The sequence below is a fragment of the Trichosurus vulpecula genome, chromosome 6 (genome assembly GCF_011100635.1).
Source record: "Trichosurus vulpecula isolate mTriVul1 chromosome 6, mTriVul1.pri, whole genome shotgun sequence".
NCBI lineage: Eukaryota > Metazoa > Chordata > Mammalia > Diprotodontia > Phalangeridae > Trichosurus > Trichosurus vulpecula.
In genome coordinates, this window is record NC_050578.1 from 67,066,319 (window position 1) to 67,083,017 (window position 16,699).

Consider the following 16,699-nt stretch of genomic DNA (forward strand, 5'->3'; position numbering starts at 1 on the left):
AGATTTGTTTGTGGTATGTAGAAATGCTAATGATTTATGTCAATTTACTTTATATCTGGATACTTTGCTAAAGTTGTTAATTGTTTTCTATAATGCTTCTCTTTCCTGGGTCTCCTCCTATCTATATGGCTATTCCATTTTAGTATTTTTCCTGTTTTATCATTTATCCTTTGCCTGCTAAGCATGGCTCTCTCTCAATTTTCTTTCCTGAGGTTTCTCTTCTCACTCGATACTCCTTTGGTAACTTCATCAGTATTAGTGCATTTCATGATCATCTCTATGCACATGATTACTGAATCTATGTATTCAACCCCAATCTTTCTCCTAAACCCCAACTCAATATCACAAATTGCCTCTGGCTAACTCTTCTTGGATGTTTCATTGATATGTCCACAACAAAATTTATCACCTTTTCCCTTAAATCCATCTCTTCTCAAAATTTCTCTATTTCTTTCAGTCCTTGAACCCACATGAGTTTGTAACCTCTGAGTTATCCTCTGAGTTATTCTTTACTATGTCTTCTATTACCCTGATTAGTTGTCATGTTTTGCCAATATTACTTTTGTAACATCTCCTACATTTGTCCTTTTCTCCACTCACAGCAATTATCTCAAGTCAGACCATCATAACTCTTTACTGATCATTAACATAGCTTTCTATTTAGTTTCTGTGTTTTAAGTCTTTTTCCTCCCCCACCCTGCTTTACAAATGATCTTCTTTAAGGCGCAGAACTGATCATGTCAATCCTCTGCTCTGAAGCCTCCAATGGCTCTCTTTTGTCTCAAGAATAAAATTCAAAAAATGGTTTTTAAGTCCATCCACAATCTAGGTCCAATCTGCCTTTTTGACTTTCACATTACTCTCCATCATATTCACTGTTCTAGATAAACTGCATTACTAACTCATTGCATTTCCTACCTCCATCCATTTACACAATCATCCAATCTGCCTTGAATGCCCTCTTTCCTCATCTCCCTTCAGAGTCTTTTCACTGTTAATCTTACATATTTTGTCTTTTTTGAAGCATACCATAATTCCCCTTGTTGTTAACTCTTTATCTTACCTCAGATGACCTTGGATTCACTCATCTGTGTATGAGCTATACATGGTAGATTATAAACTCCTTGAGGACAGGGATTTCTATGTTTTTTGTCTTTATATCCACAGGAAAATGCCTTGCATATAGTAGATACTTTATGCATTTTTGCTGAATTGGAATCAGTTGATAGAGACTATGAAAAATATTTTCAGACAAGTCACATTTTATGTTTAAACCATGCAGAGATTCTGTTGATTGTTTTCCAAAATCAGTCTTATTTAGTCTTAAAAATTCTTTCTGAATTTCATAATTTGGAGGAGGCATACTTAACAAACAGCAAACTCATGGTACTCTGTGAGGTATGACTCACATTTTTGAAGCCACACAGCTTCATTTCAGGATGAACATACAAAAACCAAGTATCTAAACAGAATGGACCCACAATGGTTCCCATAGAAACCCAAGGCAAAGAAATTAATGTTCACCAGATGGACTGGGCTATATGATTGCTTCCCCCCCAAATGGAGGCAGTTTCTCAGACAATGGAAATTCCAAAGGAAAAAAAAACACTTTTTAAATTTATGTATTCATGAAAAGAAATGTATCACCTTTTAGAGATTAAATAATAAAATGTCCAATTACTTCAAGATTTCTTTGGATTAAATTTTCTATGCTTAATTACTTACCAGGTCACTTCCAGTGTGCAAGGACAAAATGAAAATTGTGGAGATAGAAAACAATACAATGATTCTCATGAGAGTATTGGGTTATTCTGTATAAACATAAAGTGTTAAACCTAAAAAGAAGCTTAGAGAGCATCTAATTCAGTTCCCTTATTTTATAGTCCAAAAAACCGAGGTCCAGAGAATTAAAGTGACTTGTACTGACTGAAAACCAGGCCCTCTGACTTACAAACCATTTTATCTATGTCTCCTCTATCAGTCTCCTACCCTGGGTGTATATTAGCTTTCCTTGATAATCAAATGTCATAGATTTCCCCATTTTGCAGATAAGGAAACTGAGAAACATAAAGGATAATGACTTCCTCAGTAGTCTCATCCTTTACCCTCCATTTCAGATTTTTCTACTCTCTATGACAATAATGATTTTACTAATTGTATCACTCTAAAGTGCTACTATTTTGGCTTATTTTGCCTGATTGTATAGTTCTTGACATTATGCAGGTGCAGCAATTTGGCTTTTAATTTTATGATGGCCACTCAACAGATTAAAACCTTCTGACATAATGAAATCATTTCAATGAGGATATTTTTGTGAAACACCATTACTACTGGTAGCCATTTTAGAATATTTGTCAAAGTCTTCACTTTACTGACAACATTACCTCCAATTTTCCTAATGACAAGGTCTATAATGTTGGGATATTTATATATACCATGTTTGCTAAGCAACTGTTGTTTGTTGAAGAGTTAAGATAGAAAGGAATCAATAACTCTCTAGGTGAATCCTGTATCCTTTATTTCTCACAAATGCCATCATGTCTTTAACATCATAGCCCAAGTACTCCACTTCTATTAAAAAACACCTTTACCAAACAATACTGGGATATTTTGTCTTGCCTCTTCAATTTTTTTCCAAGCTATCTCATCCTTTTATAATGTATTGTCTCTAGGCTTTGCAAAACAATAGCTTTACCCTTCAAAAGCACAGTGCCTGGCACATAGCAGTTTCTTAATATATACTTATCAATTGATTCATCAAAGTTTTCAAAGACTGAATTCTTTCTTCCAAACCTGCTTATGATTGTGGGTTCAACTGAATGTAGCCACATATGTCTACGTGTCTCAACTCTGATAGTTAAGTTGTTCGTTCCTTGAGAACAGGGGTAACATCCTTTTATTTTCTTTAAAACAGCTCATGGTCAATGGTATCCTTCTTTGCCTGTTCATTACATATCGACTGACTGAACTGACTGACTGATGAGGAAGCCTGGAAGAATAAAAACAGTATTTAGCCTTGATCCTCGGTGGCACTGCTTCTCTTACAATTTAGAACTCACCCGAGTTCCTGTAGATTTCCCATAGGGGTATTATAAAAGGATCTTTAATGCAGAATCTTTTATGAAGAGAGGGAAGATTAATACTTGGCCATGAAGAGCTTTTGAATATTCCCAGAGCTTTATCAAGTGACTAAGACCAACTCAGATGTTTTGTTGACTCACCTTCCAGACTGGAATCTGGGAGACAGCAACCTACCCAATTCTAGCAAATCTCTCTTTGCAGAAATGGGGATGTATTTTCCATAAAAAAAAAATGAAGATGACTTCAAATTCTGCTTAAAATAATGCCACTTTCTATCTTTTCCACTGAAATGTCTGCCCATGATTATTCTTTCACAGAGATATCTAAAGTATTAAGGCAACCTGAACACTGTTGGGGTGGCCTAGTAAGAAATATGATGCAGTTAGTACTACTGGAATGTAAGTTCTGAAATTTCATTTGCCACTGCTCCTTCCAAGAACAATCTTAAGAAGCTTGCCTGTAATTAAGGAAAGCTTATTTCAGTAGATTAAGGGCAAATGCACAATTTCTGATGAATGACCGAAACTCTCCTGAATTCTGATGCATTGCAAGGGTGACTATAGATTATCAGTCCCAAGAGGGAGGGTTCATGAGTAGGAGGAAGAATTCTCCTCCTTTACCATTTTGGAATAATGGGTTCTTATGGTTCCTGAGGTTTTCAGAAAGAATTACAAGAATGGATTTTGTCTCCAGTGCTTGTGTTGAAGTAAAAAACACAATTTTAAAAGGATTTTCTTAAGACTGCTGTGAAATCTGTATGCATAGGTTGCAAACTTTGCATCTATTCTTCAAGTTACATAAAGAGGTGAGATGTGAATTCTATTCAGTTCCTCATTCTTATTTGTATTTTATAAGATTTCCCTGCTGGCTCTGTCAATGTAAATGTCTACTGTGATGGAAACATTAAAGCCACAACTGAGATTAAATATTACACACTAGAAAAGGAGTTTGAACACTCACTGGAAGAGTCTGATCCAGGAGATGTGGCTCAACAGGTAAGTTGACCTTCTTTAACATTAATAATGAAATAAGCAAAAGTATAAACGTTAGATAAGAGAATGTACATTCCAGTATGAAGAATAAATGGTGAGCAAATAGAAGTAAATTATTGATTAATAGAAAAAGGAGACAACTTCTGTGGTGTCTGGGGTGTAGACAAATTAGTTTCCATAAGTCAAATATTTTCGAATAATGTCAATCATAATTCCAAAAACTTATGGTGGAAAATGCTATTCACATCCAGAGAAAACACTGGCTGAGTCTCAAAGGACATTAAGACTTATTATTTTCACTCAATTTTTTCAGTTTTTTTTTTTCCTTTTGTGATACACCATGACAGGAAGGGACCAAGGGAGAAAATTTGGAACTAAAAATTTTACTTAAAAATGAATTTTAAAAAATGAAAAAAAAAAGAAATAATGTCAGTTAAAGACAGAAAAGATTTATATTTGGTTCATTACAAAGTTGTAGTAGAACAAGAAAATGAGGTAATTTAATGTATAGAAAGATAAGAGAGAAGGATATTTCATCCCTAAGAAATGGACTCATCTTCATTCAGGCCAGTGCAACACAAAACAAAGTGAAAGTACAACCAGTTGAGTAAAGAATTAGGATTTGGAAGACAACTAAATAAGACCAGGAAAAAAGAAGAGATTTTTAGTATGTTAACTATTTTAATTATATAATTATATTATTTATATAACTCCATAGTTATATGACTATATTATTGTATAACTGTTTTTACTAAGTTACGTTGTTCTTTGTGTGGTGGAAGAATAAAGTGGGTGCAGCTAGAAAACTTAAACCAGCAATGAAATAATAATATGCCTCATAGTTTTATAAGGTACTAACCCCAAGGATATATATTAGTAAAAATTTCATTGGGCAGTGATTACTGTAGAGAGAGGCTGTATTTTATTCTGAATTACTGTCGTCTATGCCCACATCCTTTCCCACCTTCATCTCTTAGAATCCCTGGCTCATTTCAAAGTTCAGCTTAAGTTCCATTTTCTACATGAAGCCTTTTTTATCCTTTACTTTCCAGTTGCAACAGTCTATGGAAATAATTAGGTCATTTCTAGGGGCAATTTAATGACCCTCAATGTCCACATTATTTTATCTACTTTATTTTAGACAAAACTTAGCAATTGCTCCCAGCTCCTAGTGAGGAAAATTCCTAACATCAAGTCAGAGATTGGGCTTTTGGCCTGAATTTGTATTTATATCAGCCTCTAGTGAACCCCTGGACTCTTGTGGTTGAGACAATATTCAAGTTACTGGAAATGAATGAGTAATGAAATAGATTACATTATAGTGATTGTGGAAATACAGGCAACAGGAAAGGAAGTTGGGGGAAGATCTGACCTTTACCAGAGTCCCCTTAGCCTTTTAGTAGGTGGGTACACTGGCAACATCAGCCCAGGTCCTTTGTTCCAAAATGCTTTTAGAGATGATGACTTCATTAATATCTTTCTTCTCTGCCACAGCTCATTTCTAGTTTATTTTTTCTACCTTTTCTCTGGTTTCTCTGGGCTACCAGTTCCTGGCCAAGGTCTGTATGACCCAACTCCTTTCTTTCCACTTCCAGATCCATATAATTGCTATCTGATTCTGAAATAACAATAATTAGCAATTATTGAGAACTTTGAAGTTTTTGGAGTCCTCATAACAATGCTTTAAGGTGGCTACTATCATTATCCATATGTTATAGATGAGAAAATAGTCTGAGATTGATTATATGATTTGCTCAGGATCACAAGTTAATATGTCTAATGTAGAATTTGAACTCAGATCTTCCTGACTTCCAGTCCAGCATTCTGTCTACTTGCCAAACCACCTAGCTTCCACTGACCATTCATTCCTTTCGTGCAAATTCCTTAAGGTTTGTCCAAATCTCTAAAGCTATGACCGTCATTAATCCAAGGAGGTGCACTAGCTCCATTCCCATATCGTTGTAATTGACTGACTCAGTCAAGAAATGTTTTTAGCCTAACAAAGGTAATTGTTTTTAATGTGGACCAGTAATTTGTGGAACCCTACCCTCACACTTTGATTCTAAATCAATCAATAAGGATGCATTAATAGGTAATTCTAGTATCTCCCCTCTGTTAACTATTGCTTACTTATCTTATATATAGCTTGATCTATCTATCTGTCTGTCTGTCTGTCTGTCTATCTATCTATCTATCTGAATGTTTTCTCCTTCTGGGCAGGGACTGGCTTTTGCCTCTTTTCATATCTCCAGTGCTTAGCACTGTGCCTGGCATATAGGAGGCACTTCATAAATGTTGATTGATTGGTTGATTGATTGAAAAGCCCTGTACTGTCAGGCTGGGCATACAAGTACAAAAGAATGAAAAGGGGAGGTTTTATTTTGCCCCCAATGCTAACATATTAGCTGGGGCTCTATTTTTAGCAGCAATGTGGTTAAATAGAATAACAAAAGTGAGAATGTCTAAGGAAAGTTGAAAAGCTTAAATATCATTTATCCCACTGTGTAGTTTGAGCCCACTTGACATAATATCTATATCGTAACAGAAAGAAAGAACAAAAGAAACAGCATGTGTTTGTAATGCAGACAGTCTCATTTTCTCGTGACAAATATACCTTATCTTCCACCTAAGGCACTCCATTCATAACAAAAACACCTATAACAAAAGGATTAATAAAAATGATCCATGATTCTATCGGTATTCTCTTTAAGTGTCAAGGTAAGTTCCACATTCTTGTCTTGATATTGCTTTTGTTCTTGGAGGGGGAAAATAAGCCTCAAAAAATGTATGATGAAATGTAGGTGATTGCCCCTAAACAATGTAATTGTAATATGTAAAATATATATTGTGCCTATTTATACATCTCTTCTGTGAAAGGTGGATTAAATGAATGTCTTGCATAGTTTTGATGTATCTGGAAAGTACTCAACTCCATTCTTACCTTTGGAGGAGCTGCAGTAGATGGAGCTTCGACCTGAAGTCAAGAAGACCTAACTTCATCTGGCTTCCAATACTAGTTAGGTGACCTGGGTCAAGTTACTTAATATCTGGCTCAATTTCTTCAATGGTAGCACTTACTTCACAGGGTTGTTGTGAATATCAACTTATTTGTACAGTGCTTAACATAGTGACTGGCACATTATAAGCATTTAAAAATGCTTATTCTCTTCCCTTCCCTCTTTAGTTACAAGAGAGTGACTGTGGCAAAAGTCATGATGTGCGTGTATTTCTAGTCTTCTCCCCACTATTATAGAAGAATTTAGCTGTAAAGGGGACACTCATAGATCAATTGAGGCTGCTATACTGAGAGATGAAATCTCTTTCCAACATGAAGTGTAGCTCTATAGTGGCAGAATTCTTACAACTCTGCTGCTATTTTATAAATCATATCACAATGTAGCAAGGCAAATAAACCCACTTGAGTTAGAGAGACTGGAATTTAAGAATACATTAAAAGGACCAAGCTACTGCATCACTTAGTGCAGTCCTTTTTTGCCCATAAGGCAAAGAAAATTAGAGATAGGAGGAAGAAAATGTTTATTTACAAGTACAATTATATATATATATATATATATATATATATATATATATACATACATACAGTGCATTTATGTGGATAGAAGAAATAATTGATATGCTTGGTCTTTTTAGTCTATTAAGGTCCCACTTATTCAACCTAACACAGATTTGGAATTGCTTGAAAGGCAATCCTTTCCATTCACTCATGTAACAAACATGCATTAAATTCCTATCATGTGCAAAACAAAGCAACAGAAAAATGCCCTTAAGGAGCTTGCATTCTATTGGTTATGGAAATTAAAGTCTCCAATAAAGTCAGTTCTTAAGGATCATATATAGTTCAAGAACTAGGCCAAGGGAATGATATACATCCTTAATGCCACCTTGCTAGGGGAAGTAAAAGCATGACATCAACCTAATTCCTATGAATTCCTTTGGATAAGGAATCACTTGAATAGTCTTTTCAGTTACACAGACCCTTTCTCTGAATGAATCCAAAGTTCAGCTGGATGTATTACAGCCTTGGAACTACATGGGCATTCTCTGTTTTGTTCTAAATATATATTAGCAGTTTTTTTTTTTCTGGACCATAGTCATGACCCAACCAAGAGGAACCAGTACTGCATTTCCTCATAGGCTGTCTTGTATACTTCTTTCATAGTTGGATTCCTTCACATAAGAAATGTATAAACCTAATTTATGATTTCCCCTAGCATTCTTCATTCTCTTGTGGAAAGGTGTTGTTTAGAGGTGTTATAAAATCTCTAGTCTAAGTTTGATATTTCTGATACTCATTTAATTACTATGTTTGTGTGTGTATGTGTATGGGTGCATACATGTAAGTGTGTGCTTGCATGCTTAAATATCACCTGAGAGATTTGGACATTTTGAAAATAGGACATTAAATAGTTCATTTGCCAAAGCAGAGAATACACCAAGACATTATGTAAGGTAATTACTGTGTGATTTCATTGGTTCAGGGAGTCCCCGATAAGGAAACTCCCCCTAAAAATTAAGAGCATGAGGAACTTAAAGCTTTAGAGCATTTTTGGTGGACATTGCAGGAGTGAGTTATTTTCCCTAGGGTTACATAATATATATGAGCCAGCGACAAGCCTAGATCTTCTGGCTCTAAAGGCAGCTCTCTGTGTATTAAACCATACTACCTCTCAGGACAGAACAGCATTAGTTATGGAGCAGATACATGAAGCTAAGCCTATATCTAAAACTCTAACTACGGGTGATAACATAATGAAATTCCCTAGCATCTCTCTAGTTGAAGTGATAAAACATAGCAGATACCTTTGGTTTCCTGTAAGTTTCATTATTCTGTGGAGTGTTGGAAACAAGAAAATTAGTACCAAGAGATTTTCCACAATCAATTAAAAGCTACTGTGAACAGAGCCTTGCAATTGTTCTGCAAATTTGGGAGAATGAATGATAATGAGAAATCTGGTTTTGTTGTTGTATTTTTAATGAGGCACACAAGGCCTTAGAATACTCTTCCTATACTGGCTCATCTGCCTAGGGACTTCCTGTGGTCCTTTAACTCCTGAAAGGGAGATGATAAATAGGAATGAGCTATCTCCATAAAGGTGCAACTTCTGAAGCATCTCACTCCCATCATTCTTGAAAGAAGTGGAAGTAATGGGAATATAATTAGAATTCCCATCAAGAAATAGAAGCAGAAGTAACTTTTATTTATCTGGGGTAATTAAAACATTTGAGCCTTTCATCCTATTTACAAAGCTATCCTGAGGCAACAGTGACTTATCTTGGCAAAGCAACAGATACAATATAATAAAAATATTAAAGCAAAAGGCTAAAAGCAGGTAGCAATTGTTTATCAAAGCAGGAGCTTGTAGTATCCTGTTCTTTCAAGGAAAAATTGTTTTCTAGAATTTTGTAATATCAAGAAATTTTCCTTATTCATGTTTTTGGTAGTAGTAATGGCATTGCTGGGTCAAAGGCAATTTAATAACACTTTGGTGTAATTCCAGATTGCTTTCCAAAATGGTTGGATCAGTTCAAAATCCCACCAACAATGAATCAATTTTTTCACATCCCCTCCAACATTTGTTGCTTTCCCCTTCAAGCATTGTAGCCAATCTTATCGGTGTAAAATGATATCTCAAGATTGTTTTAATTTGCATTTCTTTAATCAATAATGATTTAAAGCATTTTTATATGACTAAAAATTGTGTTGATTTTTTCATAGGAAAACTGTGGGTTCATAGCCTTTGACCATTTATCAACTGAGGAATGAATCATGTTCTTAAAGATTTTACAAAGTTCTTTAGATATTTGAGATGAGACCATTATCTGATAAACGGTCTATAATTTTTCCCCATTTTTTTTGCTTTTCTTGTGACTTTGGCTACATTTATTTTATTCTTACATTTTTTAAAAAAATTAATTTAATCAAAATTATCCATTTTACACCTAATTTTGCTTTCTGTCTCTTGTTTATTCATAAATTGTTCACTTGTCAATGAGTCTGATAAGCAATGTGTTCTGTGTTCTTCAGATTTTCTTTAGGAGTTTAGTTTATGTTATATAGAATCATCACTTTTAATATATTTGGTGTGTTTTGACCCCCAATTTCTTCATTTTACATCCTCTCATTTTCAAATAAGGTATCTTTTTTCATTCATCGATGGGGTCCTTTCTGTAATTAATAAGCATATTTTGCACGTGTCTGTGTGTGGTATTTCCACTGACATTTTCAGTAGTAGCATATTCTGGTTAACTGAAATTCCAGGTTAGTCCTTTTGTGCAATGAAACTTCTTGGGGCAAGATTATTCTTACATTTTACAAGTGAACCTTTTATTTATTCATTTGGGTCTCCTGTTACTCAACTAGGTGAAACTAAAGATACATTAAACAATATAACTTGTAATCCTATAGTTGCCATGACAGAAAGTATGCTGGATTTGGAGTCAAAAACCTGGGTTCAAATCTCCTTTTCAAATATGCCAAGTACCATACTAAGTACTTAAAAATATTGTCCCATTTGATCCCCACAAAAATCTGTGTGGTAGTTGCTATTATCCCCATTTTACAATTCATTTTTTTACATTTTACAATTTGGAATTTTTACAGTTGAGTAAACTGAGGCATTCAGAGGTTAACTGGCTTGCCCAGGTTCACATAGCTGATAGGTATTTAGGGGGAAATTTGAACTCAATTCTCCTACTTACTGCTTACATCTTGGATATGTCTCTTAACGTCTCTAAGCCTCAGTTTGCTCATTCTTAAAATGAGAGTGCTAGGCTACCTATGAGGTAATTTGCAATTTTAAAGTTGTGAGCCAATAATATGTAGAAAATAAATGTGTCATTGGTTTGCTTTACAACATTTTCTGCCAATAAACATTTGTGGTCCAGTGGGATACAGTTGGCAATCAGGCAAACTATCTATTGTCCAGCATCCTTATTAACTTTTAATTATATATTTTCATAAATAGCATTGTATGACCAATGACCAATCTTTAGTCAAGGTTCCAAACCATTAACAATGGTGTCAATGCACTTTGGCAGAATGCTTCAGAGGTTCTTGAAAAATTATAAGCCAATTAGATAAAAGTTTTCAAAGTTACCCTCCCAGTCTCTTATAGTAGTTTGTGGACTAAGGTGAGTTTTCCTAAAAGAGTTAAACATGTCATTACTGTTGAAAACCACATTCCTTTATTATGCTATATTTAATTCACTCAAGGAAATATTTAAGACCTATTAAATATTTTAAATATTTAAATATTAAGAAATATTTAATGACACACCTAGGAAGTGGGACATGGTATGATGTGGGTGAGGAAAAGAGTTTTAGGAAAGAGGATTCATCTATGATTAGTTACCAGGAAGAGAAGGATATAAGATCAGGGCTGGCACAATGGGGAGAGGCTAGATCCTTTAGGCCATGCCAGGTAGAGGGATAGAGGAAAAAGAGAGAATAAGTATTTATGTAGTGCCTAATATGGGCCAGGGGTAGGTAGGTGGCACACACAGTAGGTAGAGTGCAATTAATCTAGAAAAATTTGAGCTTGGCATAGTGAATTTTTCCAAGAAGTACTTTCAGGTTTCCAGTTGGTGACATTAAATATGGTAGTTTGTCCAATGAGAGAGGCAGTGGGGTAGAGTGGATGGAGAGCCACCCTTAGAGACAGAAAGAAGAGAGTTCAAATCCAGAAGGTGCTACAATACTAGGTTTGTAACCCTGGATAAGCCATGTGACTTTTCAGACCTCTAGAAGCTTCTTTAAGATTTTATATGACAAAGTATACATCTATGGATTGGCCTTGATAGAGGGTTTCCTCTTACTTATCTTGAAATTCCCTATAACAATAAAAATTCTAGATCCACCCCCCTCTGCCTATTGTCTTCTTATACATGTTATGTATGCTATGGAAACACACACACATTTTACATATACGTATATATATATATGTGTGTGTGTGTGTGTGTGTGTGTGTGTGTATAAAGAGAGAGTGTTAAGTTAATCTAATTATCCCCTAGATTAAAAAAATACTATTTAATTTTTATTTTGTGTCTTCACTTCCCAGTGCCATGCATAAAAAAGACTCAATACATGATTACTGAATTGATTAGTTGATTTTCCCTACATGGAATGGACTAGCCTTTAGACTATAGGATCACCATTTTTATTTGATGACTACCTAGAGAGTTTTTTGTAAATAAATTTAATTAACTTAATTCAATTCAACAAATATTTTTAACTGTTTACAACATATTAAATAGAAAAATAGCTTCATGTTGTGGCTCAAGAAGCTGGCTTTGGAATCAGAAATAGTTTCAAGTCCAGCCAATGACACATGTCTACATCTGTGAAACTGGGCAACCCAAGAGCTATGCAGGCAGTGCTTTCTGATTATATCTTCTAAATGTGTTGCTGGTTTGTCTGCCTTGGTTAGAGGAATTCTCTCACCTAGAGTCTCCTACACCAATGAAATTGCAAGTTGGGACTACTGTAATCACCCAGTGTCCCCCAAAGTACAAAGCAATATGCTATACCCTAAAGATACAATAATGCAAAGGCGTGTGAGTCCTCCTGTCAAAGAATTTATAAGAAATCCTCCCAAATTTATAAGTGAATAAATCATCTTGACTATTATAAATACCTATAAAGGATATATGAAGAAAGACACTATCTGCATCCAGAGAAAGAACTGATAAATGGATGTGTATAATTTATATACATACATATATATACATGCATGTACACATACATATATGTATAGGTTTGTGTGTATGTATATACACACACACATATATATATATATATATATATTTGTCTAATGGTAGACATCTCGGGATGGGGAAGAAGGAAAAAAAAGGAAAACAGAAATCTACATGATAATTTTATTATATATTTAGAAGGAATAGCCAGTTGTACATAACAGATCTGTAGTTTCATGTGAAATCATCATTTTTATTATACTACATTTTGGAAATGTTTGTTTTACTCTACAAATTAATCTAAAATAAAATATGTTTATAAATTTTATAAGCTATAGTCAATATATTTTATACCATTTATTTTAAAATATAAAATAATTTAAAAAAGAAATCGCCCTGAAAAAAATTGTTTTATGTGATTTTTGCCTGAAGGCATTATATAAGCAGATTCCTTCAGCTCCCCGTGGCTTAAGGGCATTGGTTGCCAAGATGATATGTAGATATGCCTCCCCCCCAAAAAAGTAATAAAGAATGTGTGATAGAGTGATGTTACTGAGGGCAGAAGACCCCAGCATCTTTTACCTAACTGTCATTTAGTCCAAACCCCTCATTTTAAATATTGAGAAGCTAAAGTCCAGAGACTTACTCAACTTTGGCAACCACTGGGAGGCATCACTTAGGACTGGGAGGAGCACTGAATGTGCAGTTAAAGAATTGGGTTTGAATCCCTGTTCTGCACTGAAGATTTGTGGTCCTTGGGAAAAGTCCCTTTCTTTCTTTGGGTCTCAGTTTCCACATCAGTAAAATGAGGAATTTGGCACAGATGACTTCTAAGATCTTTATAGCTAAGTCTTTGATCTTAAGATGCTCAGTAGCTGAGCCAAAATTCAAATCTGGGTCTTCAGATTCAAAACTACTCCTCTCTTTCCCACTGTAAAAGTTGGAAGACAAATGATTAGTTTGTCTAATTCTATCTCCTTGAACAGATCAAAATTGGTATAAGGTCAGAGTATATGTATGAAAAGAGGAAAGATTCATATGTGTGTATATATATATATATGTATACATACATATATATATGCAGGTATAATATATATTCTTTGTTTAAATTAGTAGAGTACAAGACAAGGAAGTAAAGAAAGGAAACTTCTTTTAAATTATTGGTCAGTCATTCTTCTTGTGGAAAATTGGATGAGCAAGTCCAATACCAATCCATTGTGGAACATCCTGCACCCTCCTCTGAGCACAAAGTACAGCCATGAAAAATGAAGGTTCTTGTTGGGGAGGCTTTTCTTCATTGCTCAAAGTCCATATATTTCATTCCTGATGTGTTCCACCCACACTGTTCCAGACTTGTTTTTCCTTTGAAATAATAAGTGATATGTCTGCTACATAAAAATGTCTGGCTAAAATTGGGATTCATTTTAAGAATCAAAGGCATTTGTAATTTTGAAAAGAAAAAAAAATCATCATCAATCTTTTAAAATCATATAATGTAAATGATCCCCTGATAATCTTGAACTAAGTAGAAACATACTAAGGGGATCATGGCTATTTTGTCATATTAGCAGTTTGATTGTCTCTGAATGGGATATGGATTTATGGATTATGGATTATCTATGCCCTTTGTTAAATCTCATCATCTTTTTTAACTGCAGTTGGATATTTCAAGAAATTTTCTCCCACCTTCCTTATTCATATGACCCCAAAAAGAAGAGGATAATTTGGCATTTATTTCCTTTTCCTTTGGTTTTATTATTTGTTTTCTAGCTTTGATGAGAAATATAGGATGTGAAGAAAAGAGTAAAACTAACTATGCCTGAAGGGTGGTTTTTGATTATCCCCGAATATTTATGGAAAGAGAGACAGAGAAAGAGACAGAGACAGAGGATAGATAAATATCTTAAACTCTCTATATCTATCTATTGTATCTGGTGTCTTTTTATCTTTCTAGATATGTTATACCTGATATCTTCCTAGATATCTATCATCTATGATATCTGATTTTAAAATGCTTTGACATATAATTAAAGGCTTAGAGGGTGCAGGCAAGTTGGAGAAGCTTTTCAGTTTTTCCAGAGCTTTGTGTTTTCACTTGTTGTAGATGAATGACACATTATGAAGCTAGTAAAAATAAGAAAAATAGAAAAATGACTTAGAACACTAGACTAGGGTGGAGAAGGAGGGGGAGTATACCACATACTATACCTGAATCTTTCTTTATATTTAATATTTATTTAGAAAACAGTACTCACATAAATCAGCTTCACTTTTCATTGGTTAAACAGTCAGAGCAACTGTTAGGAAGAAGAAAAAATTCCCAAGTACAATTAATATTTAATTACTAACAACCATTTTTTTAAACTTTTGTCTGTTTCTAACTTTTGTCTGTTTCTTAAAATGTTTATTTATTTCATGAATTACCTAGGCCTTTTTCATAACTTCTGGCCTGATGCATCCTCTGGTACTTTCAAGTGCATTTAGAATATGTGTTAACATCTCTGATACTCACCTATACCTGTAACTGGCCCCCAAACACTTAGTTTCAGTATGCTTTTACCTCTTTTTTCCCTTCCTCTCTTTTTCCCCTTTTTTCTCAAATGCTTTTGAATTGCCTTGTAAGGAAGTATGCAATATTCCTATGTCTTCCTCTGGCCTAGGGTGCCTTAACCCTTTTTTTAAAAACTCTTTTTTATGTCATGGACTCCTTTGGCAGTCTGGTAATGCCTATGGACCCCTTCTCAGAATGATATATTTAAATGCACAAAATAAAATGTGTAGGATTACAATGAGTTATACCAAAATATATTCACCCCAATTTTTTAAGATAAGTTCATGAACCTTAGGTTAAGAATTCTTGCTCCAACAATTTCAAATGCAATCATTCAGAAATGCTTCCTGAAGTTGAAAGATGCATCTGTTTTATTACCTGGCATCTTAAAAGGGGAGCAGATGTTTGTTGCTTCTAAGCATACTAAAACTACTTTTAGAAAAGCAAAATAAAGGTAAACGGACTATTTGTGGTCATAACTTCTATGAAAAGAGAGATAGAAAATATTCCTCTGGCAGATACTAAACCGAATCACTGATAGACTATTTAGGAATATAATACAGTGAAAAAAATGTTGGCATCTTGTGTTGTTCAACCTTTTTATATATTTTGGTGAAAGTCATTATGTAACAAAATATAATTAATTATAAAAAATAGTGAAATGAATAATGAAGTAGCTAGTACTTCCCTTATAGAAGTTTTAAATGGTGGTATTCTGGAATTTGAGATAAATTCTATAATCTTTGCAATGTAATTTTATTTTGAAAGGTAAACTTTTTTATCTCTGAGACTCCTACAGTAAGGGGACAGGTAGTGTCAATTTGCAATGATTCAACTTCCATTGTTTCATATTTAGAAGGGTCAGCTAATTTTATACATCTAACAAGATAAAAGCTGACAAATGAACTAGTGTCAGTCAATCTGTTTCTTGTTATATATTGATTAAGGCTCCTCCTGGGGTCAAGCCTTTGTTGGCCCTATCCTTGCTCCCTGGTGATTCCCAGACCATAGTATCAAATAGCAGGTGAAGAAGGGATTGGACAGTCAGAAGGCAGAGATGAAACTTAAATTGAGTAAAGTGTTGAGAGAAGAAAAGGAAAAGAGCAGAGAGAAAAGAGTAGAAGTACTGTCTCATAACTATATGGTAATTAGATAGATTCTTTTTCTTTTTGCGGGGTTGAGGGAGAGGGGTATTACAGCTAGGAACTTATGCTGGAGAACCAAATAGAGAGATTCCAGAGTGAGCTGAATGATTATTGGTAACATTGATGAAGTAAGTGCATAGCCCCTGCAAAAAGGATTACTTTGAAATACAGTTCACATTTGGAAGGTGTGGTATGCTTGCCTTGAAAATATCAATGTC

The 16,699-nt window shown here is 34.5% G+C and overlaps 1 protein-coding gene across 1 annotated transcript in view; it reads left to right on the plus strand.

Moving 5' to 3' along the window:
* The window catches only part of BANK1 (B cell scaffold protein with ankyrin repeats 1), a 368,388-nt gene that overhangs the window by 67,327 nt on the left and 284,362 nt on the right, over window positions 1-16,699 (plus strand). Inside the window, exon 5 of the mRNA XM_036764957.1 lies at window positions 3,937-4,076. Within this exon, the coding sequence (XP_036620852.1) occupies window positions 3,937-4,076 (140 nt within the window). The remainder of the gene's footprint in view (window positions 1-3,936; window positions 4,077-16,699) is intronic.